This window comes from Pan troglodytes, chromosome 16 (genome assembly GCF_028858775.2).
Source record: "Pan troglodytes isolate AG18354 chromosome 16, NHGRI_mPanTro3-v2.0_pri, whole genome shotgun sequence".
NCBI lineage: Eukaryota > Metazoa > Chordata > Mammalia > Primates > Hominidae > Pan > Pan troglodytes.
The window spans coordinates 36,709,535-36,732,196 of NC_072414.2; the positions used below are offsets into that span (position 1 = coordinate 36,709,535).

The window sequence follows — 22,662 nt, forward strand, 5'->3', positions numbered from 1 at the left end:
GATTTTCTATTTATTTATTTATTTTTTGAGACGGAGTTCTGCCCTGTCAGTTTTTCTTTTTGTTTAGCAGCTAAACAAGCACCAGCTGAGATAAGCAATTTTTTTTTTTTTTTTTGAGTCAGAGTCTTGCTCTGTCACCCAGGCTGCAGTGCAGTGGCCCGATCTCGGCTCACTGTGAGCTCTGTCTCCTGGGTTCATGCCATTCTCCTGCCTCAGCCTCCCAAGTAGCTGGGACTACAGGCACCCACCACCATGCCCGGCTAATTTTTTTGTATTTTTAGTAGAGACGGGGTTTCACCGTGTTAGCCATGATGGTCTCCATCTCCTGACCTTGTGACCTGCCTGCCTCGGCCTCCCAAAGGGCTGGGATTACAGGCGTGAGCCACCGCACCCAGCCACTTTCTCTTGATAAGAAGACCACTGACTATGGGCTGGTTCTGGCCAGTTTATAGAGGCTAAGCACCCTTGTTCCTTCCTGTCCTGAACAGGCATTTTGACTTATAGGGTCTAATTGTTATGCATTTAAGTGTTAAGTCTCCACCTTAGGCCTGGCGTGGTGGCTTACGCCTGTAATCCCAGCACTTTGGGAGGCTGAGGTGGGTGAATCACTTGAGGTCAGGAGTTTGAGACCAGCCTGGCCAACATGACAAAACCCCGTCTCTACTAAAAATACAAAAATTAGCTGAGTGTGGTGGTGCACGCCTGTAATCCCAGCTACTCAGGGGACTGAGGAAGGAGAATCATTTGAACCTCAGAGGCAGAGATTGCAGTGAGCTGAGATGGCGCCACTGCACTCCAGCCTGTGTGACAGAGTAAGACTCCGTCGCGAAAAACAAAAAACAAACAATAACAACAACAAAAAGAGTTAAGTCTCCACCTCAAAGTGAACATGGGTTGTATGTTACATGCATATTTGTTCAATAAGCATGAGTCAGGATGACCTTCATAATTATTCATAGCTCCTCCTGTAACCTGTTGAATATGTATGTTTAGCCAACCTATTCAGCATCAAGTTCCTACCCCCACTCCTCCTTTGAAGTGCCTGTCTCTGGTCTTTGCCAGAGATTGTACTTCCTGGCCTGTGGGATGGCCACCTTGCAGGCCTTTAACCCTTTGTAAGAAATAAAGTCTCCTCTCCAAATTTATGGCTGTTGTGAGTTCTATGTTAACAAAGTAGAGAGAAGGAATTTGGGAGACTGACAACTTTGCAAACCAGAGCCACTATAGAAGTTTGGACTTTTACTTAAGAGAGAAATAAATTTCATTCTTGCTTAAGCAACTTTTATACTGGGTATATTAGTCAGGTTGACATATAAAATTAACCATCACTCTGGGTCTCGTTTACAGCAATGGAATTTTTTTATTTTTTATTTTTTTTTGAGACAAGGTCTTACTCTGTCAACCATGCTGGAGTGCAGGGATGTGATCATGGCTCACTGCAGCCTCGACCTCCTGGGCGCAAACGATCCTCCCACCTCAGCCTCCTGAGTAGTTGGCACCACAGGCACGTGCCAACATGCCTGGCTAATTTTTAAATTTTTTGTAGGGACAGGGTCTCATCATCTTGCCCAGGCTGGTTTTGAACTCCTGGGCTCAGGTGATCCTCCCACCTTGGCCCCCCAAAGTGCTGAGATTACAGGCATGAGCCACCATGCCTGGACACTGTTTTTAAATAGTGAAAAAAAGACTTGAAGTACTCTTTGTGAAGATTGAGACCTCTTGCTACATAGGATTTGGAATCACAGGCTTCTAGAGACAGAAGGGGGTCTTAGGAATTCACATTTTAAAGAAGGAGGAACTGACACCCATAGGAGTTAAATGTCTTAGCTAAGGCTACTCAGTGCTCTGGTGAGAGACAAGGCTTCCATCTTCTAGGCCAGGCTAAAGGGGAACCTTCTTACCCCTAGGCTAAAGGTTCAAAAATGTGCAGGCGCTGGCTTTAGTAAAATCAGCTATACTAAGCATTGTCAAATGTTTTAGCCAACAACAAAAACAATCAAGATGAAACAAAATTACTTTTTTGACTAAGTGATCACCAGCATTTCATAGACATTTATCTGACAAAGGTTTTGATCTAACAAATGCCATGTATTGCCAAGGTGAGCAAGATACAGTACTACCTATCCTGCGGTTGTTCACAACTTAGTGGAGGGGCAGACATGCAATCAAACAATTAGAATACACTCTGTTAAAGCCACGTGTACAAAGATCTAGGGTGCTATAGAAATGTGTAAAACTAGGCCAGGCGTGGTGTTGCTCACACCTGTAATCCTAGCACTTTGGGAGGCTGAGGTGGGAGGACAGCTTGAGCTCAGGAATTTGAGATCAGCCTAGGCAACATAGTGAGACCCTGTCAGAAAGAAAAGAAAAAAGAAAAGAAAAGAAGGAAAGAAAGAGAAAGAAAGGGAGAAAGAAAGAAAAAAGAGAGAGCAAGAGAGAAAGAAAGAGAAAGAAAAAAGAAAGAAAAAGGAAGAAAGAGAAAGAAACAGAGAGAGAAAGGGAGAAAGAAAACAGAAAGAGAGAGAAAGAAAGAGAAAGAAAAAAAGAAAGAGGAAGGAAGGAAGGAAGGAAGGAAGGAAGGAAGGAAGGAAGGAAGGGAGTAAAGCTGTGTTTCTCAACTGGGGAGTGATTCCAACCCCTGCCCCCAGGAGACATTTGGCAATGCCTGGAGACATTTTTGTTATGACTGGGGGGGGGGGGGGCGGGGGGGTGGCTACAGGTATCTAATGTGTAAACGCCAGGGACACTGCTAAATATCCTAAAATTCACAGGACAGCCCCTCTAACTTAAGACTTAGCAGGCCCAAAATATCAATAGGGCTGAGGTTGGTAACCTCTGGTATAGAGCCAGCAAAATATTTTCTACAAGAGACAGGGAAGTGGGTAAAGCTTGGTTTGGGGATGAGGGGGTGGTTAGGGAAGAGTTTAGTAAAGAGATAATGACGGGGGTGTGGGGGAAGGGAAACTCCCATCCGAAGGGACAACATATACAAAGCTGCAGAAGCGTGACATATTTGGGCGATCCCAAACACCGGGGAAAGAGCTGCGGTCATTAAGTCTGGACAGCTAGGCAGGAGCTAGACGTGCAAGAAATCATATTGAGTTAGAGGAATTACTGTAAGAAAAACTGTTTGGCTCTGTGGTGGCTCTTTATAAGTCACTCAGGAGCACAGTGTTGGTACATCTCTCTGCGAGCTAAAACTGCTGAAGAAAGCTGTATGAAATGACGCTTTTTTCATCCTGCTTTCTTAGGGCCTGGTGTTTCCCAGGCCTGTGTTACTGTCTCAGAGATAAAATCAGGGCTGCTTCATTGGAATATGAGAGGTGAATTAGCTCTCTATTAAAGCCACTCAGCTGGTGTCTTGATGGTGTGATGGGATCATGAACAGGGGTGAGGTGGTTATTTTTCATGAGTTAGGCTTAATATAGGCTGCTGCTGACGTGTATTTCCTCTTTCATAGAGCATCCTTAGTCCAGAAATGGGGAGCTATGAACCTTAAGATTAGACTACTAACTCGAATCTAAATGAGCTGCCCTTGTCTCCTACAAAAGAAAAGTTGGGCAGGTAGGGTATTCTAATGAGGGGTTCTCTTTCTCTTAAGCAAGTGATGATCAAAGTTAACTGACAAACTGTCACGGAATCTGCCAGACCTCACTCTGGCCTTGCCGCTACTCTCCAGCTCCTGAACTTTTCTTTCTTTCGTCATGCTCTGAGCCCATTCCTTGAAAACTAAAAGGTCCCTGACTCCCAGTCTGCAGCCATCCTGGGCCTGCTGAGCTCTGATTCAAGTGCCTGCCTCTGCCCCTTGGTGGGCTGAAGCTTCATGGAGGCGAGTGACCCTTTTTTTTTTTTTTTTTTACTTAGCAGGGCTTCTAGGAATAGTGTGGAAAACAGGATCATTGAAGAGGATATGGATTTGGGAGCACAAAAGGAAATTCATGAAGGGAAGTATTTAACTTGTGACAGCTGGTAGCTACTATACTCTCTCCAAGCCTTGGAATAACTGATAATTTAGACTAGAGAAGCTGGTAGGAAAGTAATGAAATCCACCAAAACATTTTGAGAAAAAATAAACTGTATACTATATACAATTTACTTTCATTATCAATGTAATCATTTTATTTTAGATTTAAAAATTATTATGTATAACTTGGTTTGCTTCCAATACCTTCACATTTGATTATTTTATATTTAAGGCAGAGTTGATACTCAGATAGTAAACATTTTTAATTGAATTCTTCCTTTAAGACCTCTTCAGAGCTAACATAAAGGAAGTTATGTTCTTCTGAACTTAGTGTTTTCCTGATTGTCAGACAAAAGAAAATGGTTATTTACTACATGAAAGCTTGAAAAACTCACTAATGGTTTTTCAGGGGCCCTTGAATCCTGAGTTATCATCCATTTCCACTAGTTTCCACTTCTTATAAAGTTTAATTTCATTATATTAATCATTAAGATCAGTTTCTAATTTCCTCTATCATAGGACCTTTAGGTTTGCTGCTACTCATCTCTGTGCTTAGCTATTGAAGCAAACAGGGCTATAAGCATTTTGTTTATAATTTCTAGGGCAAAAATAAACACTATTGCCTAAACCTACTATATTCTTATTACTTTAAGGCCAAGTCAGTGAAAATAGACACTTTTCCATAATAGTAAAAAAATTGTTTGTGTGATAGTGAGTTTCCCATTACTTCAGATGTTCAGGCAGAGGTTGGAAAGGAGTGCATTAAATGGCTTAAAATTTCTTTCAACTCTGGGAAGCTCCAAGAAGTCAGAAAGTTCAGAATCTTGCCTTCTTGTGTGCAAATGGCTTGACTCGTGAAGCAGGAGTGTGTCTTGCTCTTAGGTTTAAGCTGGCTGTGCTATATAGTTTGTCTCTGTGGATGAACTGTATTTTTCTGCTCTCAAAGTTAATTCTTCATAAAAACTGCCCATCAAAGTTTAAAAATTACTTTGAAGGAATAAAGGTTGAAAAGCAACAAATGAACTCTCCTTAGATATCTTAACCATGATTTCAAAAATTTACAACACAAAACTTCTCAGGAAAAAAAAAATCTCTGGTAAAAATTAAGGATTTCTTATGCAAGCTTCCATGGACTTCATAGATCTTTGCCTTTTCTCTGCTCTTTGAGAATGTGCACAGTGAACTGAAGGAGGAAGATACATACTTTCTTTCTTTCTTTCTTTCTTTTTTTTTTTTTTAGGACAGAGTCTCACTCTGTTGCCCAGGCTGGAGTGCAGTGGCACCATCTCAGCTCACTGCAACCTCCGCTTCCAGGGTTCAAGTGATTCTCAAGCCTCAGCGTCCCAAATAGCTGGGACTACAGGGGCGCACCACCACGCCTGGCTAATTTTTGTATTTTTTTTTTTTTAGTAGAGATGAGGTCTCACCATGTTACCCAGGCTTGTCTCGAACTCCTGACCTCAGGTGATCCTCCTGGCTCGGCATCCCAAAGTGAGGCTAAGATTACAGGCCTGGGCCATCGCGACCTGCTGATGTGCTTTCTTATAAAGTGATTCCTGCCAGCCAGGGCTTTATAAGGATGAATATCAATTCCTGACTCGAGTTTCTCTCTCTCTGCCTTAAGGTTAGACTTCTTCCCCTAAAAGGGGCTGGCAGTAGATGTGTTTCCTAAAAGATTTCCAGGTCCAGAAATTTTAGACTCTCCTTTGGTTTCCAATTCTATAGCTCCCTCTAGAGCAGTAGGAAGTTATTGCAGATATTTTGCTTCACAAATTTGATCCATTTAATAAATTCAATTCCACAAAACATATTGATGGGCTCTCTGCTGACTCAATGGTTAATAGGCTTTGGGGTCAAATAAAGAGTTCAAATCTGGGACCCACTACTTAATAATTGTGACTCTGGGAAGATACTTGAAGCAATCTAAGCTTCAGTTTCCTTAAAATATGTAATAATACGTATTTCATAGGGTTGTTCTGAGATTAAATGAAATAATGTATGTAAATCCTCTTCCACAGTGAATGCTCAGTAAATATTAGCTAATATAATTAATCCCTTGTTTTACAGAAAAGGATATATTATTGAAAGTCAGGGGAATTGGCAAACCCTCAGCTAGCAAGATGAATTAACCATATAAAACCAGTCAATCATATAATATCAACAATTAATAACATTAAATATACTTTCATATCATATAACTCACCCTTTTGAAGTTTACAATTCAGTGATTTATAGCATATTCACAAAGTTGTACAATTATCACCACTATCTAATTCCAGAACATTTTCATTATCCCCAAAAGAAATTCCATACCCATTATCAGTCACTTCCCGTTCCTCTTTGCCCTGCCTTGGTAACCGCTATATACTTTAAATATACTTTAAAAACACACGGAGGGGGCAGCCAAGATGGCTGAATAGGAACAGCTCTGGTCTACAGCTCCCAGCGTGAGCGATGCAGAAGACGGGTGATTTCTGCATTTCCATCTGAGGTACCAGTTTCATCTCACTAGGGAGTGCCAGACAGTGGGCGCAGGATAGTGGGTGCAGCACACCGTGCGTGAGCCGAAGCAGGGTGAGGCATTGCCTCACTTGGGAAGTGCAAGGGGTCAGGGAGTTCCCCTTCCTAGTCAAAGAAAGGGGTGACAGACGGCACCTGGAAAATTGGGTCACTCCCACCCTAATACTGTGCTTTTCCGACAGGCTTAAAGAACGGTGCACCAGGAGATTATATCCTGCACCCGGCTCCGAGGGCCCTACGCCCATGGAGTCTCACTGATTGCTAGCACAGCAGTCTGAGATCAAACTGCAAGGCAGCAGCGAGGCTGTGGGAGGGGCGCCCACCATTGCCCAGGCTTGCTTAGGTAAACAAAGCAGCCGGGAAGCTCGAACTGGGTGGAGCCCACCACAGCTCAAGGAGGCCTGCCTGCCTCTGTAGGCTCCACCTCTGGGGGCAGGGCACAGACAAACAAAAAGACATCAGTAACCTCTGCAGACTTAAATGTCCCTGTCTGACAGCTTTGAAGAGAGCAGTGGTTCTCCCAGCACGCAGCTGGAGATCTGAGAACGGGCAGACTGCCTCCTCAAGTGGGTCCCTGACCCCTGACCCCCTAGCAGCCTAACTGGGAGGCACCCCCCAGTAGGGGCAGACTGACACCTCTCATGGCCGGGTACTCCTCTGAGACAAAACTTCCAGAGGAATGATCAGACAGCAGCATTCGCGGTTCACGAAAATCCACTGTTCTGCAGCCACCGCTGCTGATACCCAGGCAAACAGGGTCTGGAGTGGACCTCTAGCAAACTCCAGTAGACCTGCAGCTGAGGGTCCTGTCTGTTAGAAGGAAAACTAACAAACAGAAAGGACATCCATACCAAAAACCCATCTGTACATCACCATCGTCAAAGACCAAAAGTAGATAAAACCACAAAGACGGGGAAAAAACAGAGCAGAAAAACTGGAAACTCTAAAAAGCAGAGCACCTCTCTTCCTCCAAAGGAACGCAGTTCCTCACCAGCAACACAACAAAGCTGGATGGAGAATGACTTTGACAAGTTGAGAGAAGAAGGCTTCAGATGATCAAACTACTCCGAGCTACAGGAGGAAATTCAAACCAAAGGCAAAGAAGTTAAAAACTTTGAAAAAAATTTAGACGAATGTATAACTAGAATAACCAATACAGAGAAGTGCTTAAAGGAGCTGATGGAGCTTGCTGTATTCAGGAAACCCATCTCACATGCAGAGACACACATAGGCTCAAAATAAAAGGATGGAGGAAGATCTACCAAGCAAATGGAAAACAAAAAAAGGCAGGGGCTGCAATCCTAGTCTCTGATAAAACAGACTTTAAACCAACAAAGATCAAAAGAGACAAAGAAGGCCATTACACAATGGTAAAGGGATCAATTCAACAAGAAGAGCTAACTATCCTAAATATATATGCACCCAATACAGGAGCACCCAGATACATAAAGCAAGTCCTGAGTGACCTACAAAGAGACTTAGACTCCCACACAATAATAATGGGAGATTTTAACACCCCACTGCCAACATTAGCCAGATCAACGAGACAGAAAGTTAACAAGGATACCCAGGAATTGAACTCAGCTCTGCACCAAGCGGACCTAATAGACATCTACAGAACTCTCCACCCCAAATCAACAGAATATACATTTTTTTCAGCACCACACCACACCTATTCCAAAACTGACCACATAGTTGGAAGTAAAGCTCTCCTCAGCAAATGTAAAAGAACAGAAATTATAACAAACTGTCTCTCAGACCACAGTGCAATCAAACTAGAACTCAGGATTAAGAAACTCACTCAAAACCGCTCAACTACATGGAAACTGAACAACCTGCTCCTGAATGACTACTGGGTACCTAACAAAATGAAGGCAGAAATAAAGATGTTCTTTGAAACCAATGAGAACAAAGACACAACATACCAGAATCTCTGGGACACATTCAAAGCAGTGTGTAGAGGGAAATTTATAGCACTAAATGCCCACAAGAGAAAGCAGGAAAGATCCGAAATTGACACCCTAACGTCACAATTAAAAGAACTAGAACAGCAAGAGCAAACACATTCAAAAGCTAGCAGAAGGCAAGAAATAACTAAAATCAGAGCAGAACTGAAGGAAAAAGAGATACAAAAAACCCTTCAAAAAGTTAATGAATCCAGGAGCTGGTTTTTTGAAAGGATCAACAAAATTGATAGACCGCTAGGAAGACTAATAAAGAAGAAAAGAGAGAAGAATCAAATAGAAGCAATAAAAAATGATAAAGGGGATATCACCACTGATCCCACAGAAACACAGACTACCATCAGAGAATACTACAAACACCTCTGTGCAAATAAACTAGAAAATCTACAAGAAATGGATAAATTCCTCGACACATACACCCTCCCAAGACTAAACCAGGAAGAAGTTGAATCTCTGAATAGACCAATAACAGGATCTGAAATTGTGGCAATAATCAATAGCTTACCAACCAAAAAGAGTCCAGGACCAGATGGATTCACAGCTGAATTCTACCAGAGGTACAAGGAGGAACTGGTACCATTCCTTCTGAAGCTATTCCAATCAACAGAAAAAGAGGGAATCCTCCCTAACTCATTTTATGAGGCCAGCATCATCCTGATACCAAAGCCGGGCAGAGACACAACCAAAAGAGAGAATTTTAGACCAATATCCTTGATGAATATTGATGCAAAAATCCTCAATAAAATACTGGCAAATTGAATCCAGCAGCACATCAAAAAGCTTATCCACCATGATCAAGTGGGCTTCATCCCTGGGATGCAAGGCTGGTTCAATATACGCAAATCAATAAATGTAATCCAGCATATAAACAGAACCAAAGACAAAAACCACATGATTATCTCAATAGATGCAGAAAAGGCCTTTGACAAAATTCAACAACCCTTCATGCTAAAAACTCTCAATAAATTAGGTATTGATGGGACGTATCTCAAAATAATAAGAGCTATCTCTTACAAACCCACAGCCAATATCATACTGAATGGGCAAAAACTGGAAGCATTCCCTTTGAAAACTGGCACAAGACAGGGATGCCCTCTCTCACCACTCCTATTCAACATAGTGTTCAAAGTTCTGGCTAGGGCAATTAGGCAGGAGAAGGAAATAAAGGGTATTCAATTAGGAAAAGAGGAAGTCAAATTGTCCCTGTTTGCAGATGACATGATTGTATATCTAGAAAACCCCATTGTCTCAGCCCAAAATCTCCTTAAGCTGATAAGCAACTTCAGCAAAATCTGAGGACACAAAATCAATGTACAAAAATCACAAGCATTCTTATACACCAATAACAAACAGAGAGCCAAATCATGAGTGAACTCCCATTCACAATTGCTTCAAAGAGAATAAAATACCTAGGAATCCAACTTACAAGGGACGTGAAGGACCTCTTCAAGGAGAACTACAAACCACTGCTCAATGAAATAAAAGAGGACACAAACAAATGGAAGAACATTCCATGCTCATGGATAGGAAGAATCAGTATCGTGAAAATGGCCATACTGCCCAAGGTAATTTATAGATTCAATGCCATCCCCATCAAGCTACCAATGACTTTCTTCACAGAATTGGAAAAAAACTACTTTAAAGTTCATATGGAACCAAAAAAGAGCCCGCATCGCCAAGTCAATCCTAAGCCAAAAGAACAAAGCTAGAGGCATCATGCTACCTGACTTCAAACTATACTACAAGGCTACAGTAACCAAAACAGCATGGTACTGGTACCAAAACAGAGATAGAGATCAATGGAACAGAACAGAGCCCTCAGAAATAATGCCGCATATCTACAACTATCTGACCTTTGGCAAACCTGAGAAAAACAAGCAATGGGGAAAGGATTCCCTATTTAATAAATGGTGCTGGGAAAACTGGCTAGCCATATGTAGAAAGCTGGAACTGGATCCCTTCCCTACACCTTATACAAAAATTAATTCAAGACTGATTAAAGACTTAAACATTAGACCTAAAACCATAAAAACCCTAGAAGAAAACCTAGGCATTACCATTCAGGACATAGGCATGGGCAAGGACTTCATGTCTAAAACACCAAAAGCAAGGGCAACAAAAGCCAAAATTGACAAATGGGATCTAATTAAACTCAAGAGCTTCTGCACAGCAAAAGAAACTACCATCAGAGTGAACAGGCAACCTACAAAATGGGAGAAAATTTGCACAACCTACTCATCTGACAAAGGGCTAATATCCAGAATCTACAAAGAACTTAAACAAATTTACAAGACAAAAACAACCCCATCAAAAAGTGGGCAAAGGACATGAACAGACACTTCTCAGAAGACATTTATGCAGCCAAAATCACATGAAAAAATGCTCACCATCACTGGCCATCAGAGAAATGCAAATCAAAACCACAATGAGATACCATCTCACACCAGTTAGAATGGCATCATTGAAAAGTCAGGAAACAACAGGTGCTACAGAGGAGGTGGATAAATAGGAACACTTTTACACTGTTGGTGGGACTGTAAACTAGTTCAACCATTGTGGAAGTCAGTGTGGCGATTCCTCAGGGATCTAGAACTAGAAATACCATTTGACCCAGCAATCCCATTACAGGGTATATACCCAAAGGACTATAAATCATGCTGCTATAAAGACACATGCACACGTATGTTTATTGTGGCACTATTCACAATAGCAAAAACTTGGAACCAACCCAAATGTCCAACAATGATAGACTGGATTACGAAAATGTGGCACATATACACCATGGAATACTATGCAGCCATAAAAAATGATGAGTTCATGTCCTTTTTAGGGACATGGACTAAATTGGAAATCATCATTCTCAGTAAACTATCGCAAGGACAAAAAACCAAACACTGCATGTTCTCACTCATAGGTGGGAATTGAACAATGAGAACACATGGACACAGGAAGGGGAACATCACACTCTGGGGACTGTTGTGGGGTGGGGGCAGGGGGGAGGGATAGCATTAGGAGATATACCTAATGCTAAATGATGAGTTAATGGGTGCAGCACACCAGCATGGCACATGTATACATATGTAACTAACCTGCACATTGTGCACATGTACCCTAAAACTTAAAGTATAATAATAATAAAAAAAATGGTGGAGTAGAGAAGTCCCAAAGTCCATCCCTCCACAAAAACTGGCAAAAATTTTGAAGATCGAGTTTTTTAAAACTTGAAACTAATCAAAAGCTTACAGCAACCAGGGAAATATTTAATAATAATTAAATAAAACCTTGAATCTCTGTAAAATAACTTTTTAACACTTTAACTTACTCAGGTTTTCCTCATTTCCCATCTTGGTGGTGGTTTTAAAGACAGCTGACATTCCAACTACAGGTACATAGTACAAGTGGGAGCAGCATGGACCTTATTCCCAAAGAACTGTGGCTTTGACCTGTCTGGTGCTTCCATGAAGTATTACATAAAAGGCTTGCCATTAGTTTGTTTAACTCAGAACTTTTTCACAGATGAGATGGCTACCCTGGAGGTATAGTTTGGAAACATTTAAAAGCAAATGTTTTTATTGCTGCCACCTGGGGAAAGGCATAATAGTTGGGGCAAACAATAGAGTAACCAAAAAGCTGAGAAAGAAAGGCTGGGGAAAGAGTTATTTTGGGGAATACCCTTTGAAAAGTACCCACATATTCCTGGTAATCTAGAAGGCCAACTGCATGCCCAGGACTGAGTGCATACTAAAAAAAAAAAAAAAAAAAAAAACCTGAGAAAGACCCCAAGTTTTCTTCTCGGAGTGACTTTTAGGATCTGTGTAAGCAGGAACTGAGGACTAAGGAAGTTGTAAACTGTGTGTTGAAGGCATGCTCAACATATACGAAGCCCATTTACAAAGACTGGGAGGTTTTTGTTGTTGTTGTTGTTTGATTTGGGTTGATTCTAGGCATTTAAGGAAATCTCTGTTGAACTATTAGATGACTACTAAGTTCATGGGACAGAATTCAGTAGCTACATGTGACAAAGATACAGACTTTACAAAATTTGTTTAGAAAAGTCACTAACTAAACAAAACAACTACAACAAGAAGTAACAAAAAACCCCAGAGAAGGTGGAAGATTCTGATTTCCAGAGATTTCACATTATACTTGTCAAAGTATCAGATATTCCACAAGTATAAATAAATGAGAACATATGGCCCATGGACAGGAGAAAAGGAAATTAATAGAAACTATTCCTGAGGAAGCTCAGACATTGGACTCACTAGACAAAGATTTTATATCAATTATTTTAAATATTCTCAAATAGCTAAAGGAAACAATTTGCAAATAAGGAAACCATGAGACTGATGTCTCACCAAATAGTGAATATCAGCAAAGATGTAGAAGTTATAAAAAGGAACCAAAGAGAAATTATGGTGTTGAAAAGCATAATAACTGAAATGAGAAATTCGCAAGAAGTGTTCAAATCAGATTTGAGCAGGCAAAAGAAAGAATTCATGAAACTGAAAATAGGTCAATTGAGATTATGCTGAAGATCAGGGAAAAAAAAGAATGAATAAAAATGAGCAGAGCCTCAGAAACCTGTGGGACTGTTATGCATAGTTGGAGTCCCAGAAGAGAGGAGAGAAGGGGACAGAAAGAATGCTTAAGGAAATAATGGTTTAAAACTTTTGAAATTTGACAAAGACATAAAGCTATACATCAAAGAAGCTCAACAAACTCCATGTAAGATAAGTTAACAGAGAGCCACACCAAGTTATAATTAAACTATTAAAAGCCAAAAATAATCTTAAAAGTAGCAAGAGTGAAGTGACTTATGTACAAGAGAGCCTCAATAAGTTAACAGCTAATTTTTCATCAGAAATCGTGGAAGCCAGAGAGCAATGGGATGACATCTTCAAAGTAATTGAATAATCCACAAAGAATTTTGTATCTGGCCAAACTATCTTTCCAATATGAAGGAGAATTTAAGACATTCTCAGACAGACAAAAACTGAGTTTATCTCTAGTAGACCTTACCTACAAAAAATGACAAAGGGACTTCTTCAAGCTGAAATGAAGGGACATTAGACAATAACTTGAACCCAGACAAAGACATAAAAAAATCACTCATCAAAGAACTACCTATTTTTGGTTTGTAACTCTTCTTTTTTTTCTAAAGTTTTAAAAGATAATAGCATAAACCAATAATTGTATATAAAAAAAGAAATCAATCTTAGTTTAAAACTCAAGTGTGCAAAGAATAGCACATAGTATTTTCTATAACACTGCTAAATATTGGCTTTGCATTCCCATTCCTGTGGGCTGGAGGTAAATTTGTTATCTTTCAGGAAAGGCATCCACACTGATTAATGCTGAAAGTCCATTACCCAGTCTAGTCAAATTCATATATTGAGGACATTTGAAATATTCTGCCCACTCCCAGCACGTGCACGTGCACACACACACACACACACACACACACATCTTTCTTTAAATATATAGAAACGTTAAAGTGTCAAAAACAATTTAAGTGTTGGTTTTTAAATGGTGGATTAAAAGTAATTTTCTCCCTTCTCTTAGAAACTCATCCTTCTTTAAGTCAAAAACCACAAGGAGAATGAAAAATAGACAAATAATTTGCAATGAAACTAGAGACATCAAATAGCTTGGACTACAATCTATGAGGAAGGACTGCCAAATATAGTGAAAGTCAAGCAGGAATGTGAGAAAGGATGCCTAGGGAAGCAGACCTTACATGAAGGGAGGTGGTACTTTTCCAAAGAAAGCACCCCATCCTGTTGGCCACGACCCACAAGCCTTGGTACAGAACAAAGAGAACAGGCAAGCAGGCTTAAGCTGGAGTAACCCATTTGTTATACAGATTTGAGATATGGGAAAGGTGAAGTTGAACAAGGACAAATATGCCATATTTTCAGAAAGCAGTCTGTTGCTGAGGTAGAATGGAGGAGAGAGACTCTGCATTGCAAACAACCCTGCAGTGTTGATCATGGGGAAAAAAGAACCCATGCAAACATTGTTTTATAAAGAAAATAGCCTCAAATATAACCCTGCCTCCATCCTCATACAAGTCTCTTGCAAATAGCTGATTCAGGAAGAACTCACGTCATTCAAAGGTGTTTAGAGAAATACAAAATAAATAGCATCTATAAAACAACAAAATGGGAGAAAATGTCCAAAGCAAAGCACAGAAAGTTATGGAGTTAGAAGATATGAAAAAGAAATTAATAGAAATAAAGACTGGAGTGAGAAGCGTCAACATCTGTCTGATAGGAATTTCAGAAAAAGAGGCTACAGAGAATGGTTGAAAGGCAACATTCAAAGAGAAGATGGCTATATTAGGTCCAGACAGGCAAGACCCAGGTTTGGGGAGATCAGGCATCAGCAATAGGGAACACAGGCTATGTGAGAAACTATGGAGCAAAGGGCTACAGACTCAGTCAAAAGCATTTTCACAACAAAAGTGAGAATGTAGACATGGAATGAGGGCAATATAAATAGTTATTAATGAGAATGGAATTTGATCATGAGGCAAAGAATGTTTAGCCATGTTCCCCTGGCTAGAATAAATCTGAATATAAGGGAAACTAAGCCCATAAGGAGAGGTAAATATAAACTTCTAACTAGGAATGGGCAGGGTTAGGAATGAGGAACAGAGCAGTTCTGGATATTCCAATTCTCAAGTGGATATATAGCAGATGGAAATTGCTCTGGCCTTCAGGATAGAGTTCTTTGAATTCCCTGATTTCACCAATGACTTGAGTGTCAGAGCAAGTTCGTACTCCTCTGAGCTCCAGTTTTCCTCTCAAGAACAGAAGAGTAACCTCTGGACAAACTCTCAGGGATTTTGCCTCAGAATACATCTTCTGTCTATGTTTAAGTTTTTTATCCTTCAGAGGAAGATGATATGCAAGTTGAAAAGTAGAAGCTAGGGACTTCTAGTTGCACTTTGTCCTGGTCCCATAAATGTAGTGGAGGTCCAGATGTGAGCAGCTCTTGGGCAGAGCCTCTATGTTATTCATTTCTATGACCCAGGAAGTATGGGCATAGAAACAAAGCTGCCATCACTGAATGTTTATTTACACCATTAGACCTTTAGGCACTGAGATTGAAGCCACTTCTGGTGGCCACTTCTGGTGGCTATTCATCAAATAGTAGCCCACCCTGGAAGGCATTATATAGCATTCTGCAAAGCAGGATATTATTCAGTATAAAAATTCTGGCTCTGGGCTGGGTGTGGTGGCTCATGCCTGTAATCTCAGCACTTTGGGAGGCCAAGGTGGGTGGATCACTTGAGGTCAGGAGTTCGAGACCAGCCTGGCCAACATGGTGAAACTCTGTCTCCACTAAAAATACAAAAAATTAGCCAGGCATGGTGACGCATGCCTGTAATCCCAGCTACTCGGGAGTCTGAGACAGAAGACTCACTTGAACCTGGGAGGCAGAGGTTGCAGTGAGCCAAGATCATGCCATTACACTCCAGCCTGGGTGACAGAGTGAGACTTTGTCTCAAAAAAAAAAAAAAAAAAAAAAAAAAAAAAAAAAAATTCTGGCTCCGGAGTCAAATGGCTTCAATTTAGTATTATTAATTTTTTGAGATAGGGTCTTACTTTGTCGCCCAGGCTAGAGTGCAGTGGCATGATCTAGGCTCACTGCAGCCTTAACAGCCCAGGTTCAAGCGATTCTCCAGCCTCAGCCTCCCGAGTAGCTGGGATTACAGGCATGTGACACCACACCCAGTTTTTGTTTTTGTTTTTGTTTTTTCCGGTAGAGACAGGGTTTCACCATGTTGCTCACGCTGGTCTCAAATTCCTGGGCTCAAGCGATCAAGCTTTGCCTTGGCCTCCCAAAGTGCTGGGATTACAGGCGTGAGCCATCGTGCTTGGCCTACAGCTTCCATTTTTTTCAAAAATTGAGGTAAAATTCATACAACATAAAATTAATCTTTTAAGATGTACAATTCAGTGGCATTTAGTGCGTTCACAATGGTGTATAATAATCACCTCTATCTAGTCTCAAAACATTTTCGTCCTCCCAAAAGGAAACCCCATGACCAGTCACTTCCAGTGATATGAGCAGTCACTCCCCATATCTCCTTCTCTCCAGCCCTGGCAACCAATGATCTGCTGTCTCTATAGACTTACCTATTCTGTATATTTGATATAAATGGAATCGTGTAATATGTGACCTTTTGTGTCTGGGTTTTTTCACTTAGCATAATGTTTTTGAGGTTCATCCATGTTGTAGCATGTATGAATACTTTATTCCCTTTTCTGACTGAATAATCTTCCATTGTATGAATATGGCACACTTTTCCATTCATTAGTTAATGTGCATTTGGATTGCTTCCACCTGTGCCTATTGTGAATAGTGCTGCTATTAACATTTAGGTACAAGTTTTTGTTTGACTATCTGTTTTCAGTTCTTTTGGGTATATTCCTAGAAGTGGAATTGGTAGGTCTGTCTTATGGTAGTTTTTTGTTTAATTTTTTGAGGAACTGCCAAACTGATTTCCACAGTGGTTGCACCAATTTATATTCTCAATTAACAATGTACAAGAGTCCATTTCTCTGTATCACCAATACTTATTGTTTTCCATTAAAAAATTACAGCAATACAAGTGAGTGTGAAGTGGTATTTCACTGTGGCTTCGATTTGAATTTTCCTAATGACTAGTAATACTAAGTATTTTTCCATGTGCTTGTTGGTCATTTGTTTATCTTCTTTGCATAATTGTCTATTCAAGTCCTTTGTCCATTTTAAAAATTGGGTTGTTTATTTTTTGCTATTGAGTTGTAAGAGTTCTTTATTCTGGATAATAGACCTTATCTGGTATAGGATTTGCAAATATTTTCTTCCATTCTGTGAGCTGTCTTTTCACTCTTTTGCAAAAAGAAAACTAAAAATAGTTTGTTTTTTGTGATGTCTTTATCTGTCTTTAGGACCAAGATAAGCTATCCTCACAGAATGAATTAGGAAGTGTTCCCTCTTGTTTTTTTGGAAGAGTTTGAGAAGGATTGATATTAATTCTTTAAATAGTGGGCAGGATTACCAGTGAAACCGTCTGGTCCTGGGCTTTTCTTTGTTGGGAGGATTTTGATTACTGATCTACTCTCTTTACTTTTGTAGGTCTGTTCAGATTTTCTGTTTCTTCTTGAGTCAGTTTTGGTAGTTGGTGTGCTTCTGGAAATTTTCCATCTCATCTGGGTTGTTCATTTGTTGGCATACAATTGTTCATAGTTTCTTATAATCCTTTTTTATTTCTGTAAGATCTGTACTAATTTACCCACTTTCATTTCTGATTTTAGTAATTTAAATCTTCTCTCTTTTTTTCTTCATCAGTCTACTTAATGGTTTCTAAATTTTGTGGATTTTCCCTCCAAAGAATCGCATTTTTATTTCATTAATTTTTCTTTCTTTCTTTTTTTTTTTTGAGACGGAGTCTCACTCTGTTACCCAGGCTGGAGTGCAGTGGCGCGATCTTGGCTCGCTGCAAGCTCTGCCTCCTGGGTTAACTCCATTCTCCTGCCTCAGCCTCCCGAGTAGCTGGGACTACAGGCGCCTGCCACCACGCCTGGCTGATTTTTTGTATTTGTAGTAGATTGTTTTTCTATTTTCTATTTTGTTTCTTTTCTTTTGCCTTTTTTTTTTTGAGACACGGCCTCACTCTGCTGCCCAGGCTACAGTGCAGTGGCACAATCATGGCCCACTGCAGCCTGGACCTCCCAGGCTCACGTGATTCTCCCACCTCAGTCTCCCAAATAGCTGGAATTACAGGTGCATGCACCACACCTAGCTTTTTTTTTTCTTTTTAGATGGAGTCTCGCTCTGTTGCCCAGGCTGGAGTACAATGGCACGATCTCAGCTCACTGCAACCTCCCCCTCCCAGGTTCAAGCAATTCTCCTGCCTCAGCCTCCCGAGTAGCTGGGATTACAGGTGCTCGCTACCACGCCCAGCTAATTTTTTTATTTTTAGTAGAGATGGGGTTTCACCACATTGGCCAGGCTGGTCTTGAACTCCTGACCTCAGGTGATCTGCCCACCTCGGCCTCCCAAAGTGCTAGGATTACAGGCATGAGCCACCACACCTGGCCTTTTAAAAAAATTATTATTTATAATTTTTAGTAGAGATGACATCTTACTGTGTTGCCCAGGCTGGTCTCAAACTCCTGGGTTCAAGTGATCCTTCTGCTTTGGCCTCCCAAAATGCTGGGATTACAGGCATGAGCCACCATGCTCTGCCTCTATTCTTTACTCTTTCCTTCTGCTATCTTTGGTTTAGCTTGTACCTCTCTTTCAAGTTCTAGGGAAAATTTTGGCTATTGATTTGTGGTCTTTCTTTTTTGATGTAGGTGTTCATAGCTATAACTTTCCTTGTTAGCACTATTTTCACTGTATCCCATAAGTTTTGACATGCTGTGTGTTTTTGTTTATTTGTTTTTGAGACAGGGTCTTGTTTTGTCACCCATGCTGGTAGATGTGATCTTGACTCACTGCAACCTCCACTTCCTGGGTTCAGGTGATCCTCCTACCTCAGCCTCCCCAGTAGCTGGGACCACAGACATGTTCCATTATGGCCAATTATTTTTTTTTTCTTTTTGTATTTTTGGTAGAGACAGGGTTTCACTAGGTTGCCCAGGCTGGTCTCAAGCTCCTGAGCTCAAGTGATTGGCCTGCCTCAGCCTCCCAAAGTGCTGGGATTAGAGGTGTGAGCCACTGTGCACAGCCTGTATTTTTGTTTTTACTCATCTTAAAGTATTTTCTAATATTACTTATAATTTCTTCTTTGACCAATTAGTTAAGAGTGTGTTGTTTAATTTTCACATATTTATGAATTTTCCAGTTTTTCTTCTGTTATTGATTTCTAGTTTCATTCCATTGTAGTCAGAGATATTTTGTATGATTTTTTAGAACTATTTCTATCTTCACATCTGTCTCTTTTTGCTACACGTATTTTGAGGCTCTGTTGTTGGGTGTGTATATGTTTATAATTGTTTTATCTTCTTGATTGATTGACCTTTATATCATATCCTTGATAATATCCTTCTTTGTATTCTTGTAACAAGTTTAACAATTTTTATCTTAAAGTCTATTTTACTTGATATTAGTAGAGCTATTCCATCTTTTTTGGGTAACTATTTGTATGGATTGTCTTTCCAACTTTTTACTTTCAACTTGTCTGTGTATTTGGTTCTAAGGTGAGTCTCCTGTAGACAGCCTATAGTTGGGTCATATTATTTTTATCCATTTTCCTAATCTGTGCCTTTTAATCAGAAGTTAATCTATTTCATCTAAAGTAATTACTGATAAAGACTTACCTATGCCATTTTGTTATTTTCTATACGTGCTTTTTTGTTTCTAAATTCCTTCATTACTTCCCTTTTTTGTGATTAATTGATTTTTTTCTAGCGTAACATTTTGATTCTTCTCTTTTCTTTTTCTTTATATTGCTTAGTAGTTTTTTCTTTAGTAGTTACCCAGGGGGTTATAATTAGTCAACTTTATAACAATCTAGGGTGAATTAATGCCAACTTAGTTTTAATAGTACAAAGCAAAAAATTTTACTATAAAAACTCTGCTCCTTTTCAGCTCTGTTTTCTCCTTTTTGTTGTTATTATCACCAATTATCTCTTTATACATTGCATATCCATTAACACACATAACTATTGTTTTGTGCATTTGTCTTTTATATTGAATAGGGGAAAAAGAGGAGTTAGAAACCAAAAACTGCAATATTGGACTTTACCTATGTAGCTGCTTTTTCACTGGTCTCTACTTCTTTATATGGCTTGGAGATACTTCCTAGTTTCCTTTCATTTCAACATGTAGGAATCCTTTTAGCATTTCTTCTAGAGCAGATCTACTAGCATTTTTTGTAGATTAAGACTACTAGACAACTCCTTCAGTTTTTGTTTATCTGGGAATGTCTTAATTCCTCTTTTCATGAATATATAATTCTTTATTTTTAAAAAATTTTAATTAAAAAAAAGTAGAAACAGGGTCTTGCCATGTTGTTCCTGGGCTCAAATGATCTGCCCACCTTGGCCTCCCAAAGTGTTGGGATTACAGGTGTGAGCTACTGTGCCTGGCTGGATACAGAACTCTTAGTTAACAGTTTTTTTCTTTCGGCAGTTCAGATATGTCATCTCTCTGCTTCTTGGCCTTCATATTTTCTGAAAAGAAATCAGCTAGTAATCTTACTGAGAATCCCTTGTATGTGAAGAGTCATTTCTCTCTTGCTGCTTTCAAGATTCCTTCCTTGTCATTGGACACTTCAATTATAATGTGTCTCATTGTGAATCTCTTTGAATTTATCCTGCTTGGAGTTTGTTGAGCTTCTTGGATGTAAAATTTCATCATATTTTGGAAGTTTTCAGCCATTACTTTTTCAAATATTTTTTTCTTTTGAGACAGAGTTTCACTCTTGTTGCCCAAGCTGGGGTGCAGTGGAGTGATCTCAGCTTACTATAACCTCCACCTCCCAGGTCAAGCAATTCTCCTGTCTCAATCTCCCAAGTAGCAGGGATTACCAGTGCCTGCCGCCATGACCGGCTAATTTTTTGTATTTTTAGTAGAGACGGGGTTTCACCATGTTGGCCAGGCTGGTCTCTAACTCCTGACTTCAGGTGGTCCACCTGCCTCGGCACCCCAAAGTATTGGGATTACAGGCTTGAGCCACTGTGCCCGGCTGCTTCAAACATTCTTTCTGCATTTTTCTCCTTTCTTTCTGAAATTCTTATTATGTCTGTTTGATAGTGTCTTGTGGATCTCTTAGGCTCCGTTCATTGTTGGTCATTCCTTTTTCTTTTTTTTTTTTCTGAGATGGAGTGTCATTGTTGTTGCCCAGGCTAGAGTGCAATGGCGTGGTCTTGGCTTACTGCAACCTCTGCCTCCTGGGTTCAAGCAATTCTCCTGCCTCAGCCTCCCAACTAGCTAGGATTACAGGCGCCTGCCACCACACCCAGCTAATTTTTGTATTTTTAGTAGAAATTTTTAGTAGAGATGGCTAACCATCCTGTGTTAGCCAGGATGGTCTAAATCTCCTGACCTCGTGATCTGCCCGCCTTGGCCTCCCAAAATGCTGGGATTACAGGCATGAGCCACTGTGCCTGGCCTGAAATGTGTTTTTTTAAAAAGGAGTGAAGGGGACCCTGGATGGTTGACGATATCACACTACTGACTAAGGAATCTGATTGATTTTCCAATTCTTTGTATATAATTTCTAGAAAACAAAAATAAAATAAAGGTAATAACTAGTAGAGCAGAAGTTGAAAAATAAAACTTTCAACAGACACTTGGGGAAAGTGGGTAAAGAGAGAGATGTACAACAAAGTACATTTCTTTGATTTAGTACTGTTTCTTCCTCTGCCTTGATTCTTTATTAAAGTTTAAATAGCATCATACGCTATAATTTCAGAAAACACTCAAGTTACTGGTTCACTTTCAAAGGAGAGATTATGTGCTTTTACTTTAGTTGTACCAATTTTCAGCTCCTTTAGGAATGGAGCCATCATCCTGGAGTGTTAAAATGGGCAACAAGAAAGATAAACTCATTTTAGCTGTTCTTTTCTAAAGGTATCCACCAACCCCTCCTCCAACATCGATCCAGGCAACTATGTTGAAATGAATGATTCAATCACCCACCTACCCTCTAAAGTGGTGATACAAGATATTACTATGGAGCTACACTGCCCTCTGTGCAATGATTGGTTCCGAGACCCACTGATGCTAAGCTGTGGCCACAACTTCTGTCAAGCCTGTATCCAAGACTTTTGGAGGCTGCAAGCAAAGGAAACATTCTGTCCTGAGTGTAAGATGCTATGTCAGTATAGCAACTGTACATTCAACCCTGTACTGGACAAGTTGGTAGAGAAGATTAAGAAGTTACCCTTACTCAAGGGCCATCCACAGTGCCTAGAGCATGGAGAGAACCTGAAACTGTTCAGTAAACCAGATGGGAAACTGATCTGCTTTCAATGCAAGGATGCTCGGTTGTCTGTGGGGCAGTCTAAGGAGTTCCTGCAAATCTCTGATGCTGTCCGTTTCTTCACGGTGGGTGAGCCCTGGGCCTTGAACAATTCCTTAGAAAAACTAGGAAAAATATTTCATAGGGCTTCTTCTTTCTTCCAACCCCATCCCTTTATTCAAATGATGATTAGAAAGCCCAGACTGCTCAGAAAGTACAATGTATCTTGCAAAGTTCTTTTTCTAGAG

General features: G+C 40.2%; 1 protein-coding gene across 6 annotated transcripts in view; it reads left to right on the plus strand.

Moving 5' to 3' along the window:
* Window positions 1-3,602: 3,602 nt before the first annotated feature.
* TRIM69 (tripartite motif containing 69) overlaps window positions 3,603-22,662 on the plus strand; it is a 31,302-nt gene continuing 12,242 nt past the window's right edge. For 2 of the 6 annotated variants that reach the window (XM_016927094.3, XM_016927092.4), the window contains exons 1-2: window positions 3,624-3,829; window positions 22,024-22,500. Coding sequence is in view for 4 of the 6 variants with exons in the window: in XM_016927092.4 (XP_016782581.2) it covers window positions 3,824-3,829; window positions 22,024-22,500 (483 nt within the window). In the remaining 2 variants the exon portion in view is untranslated. 6 annotated transcript variants of the gene reach the window in all.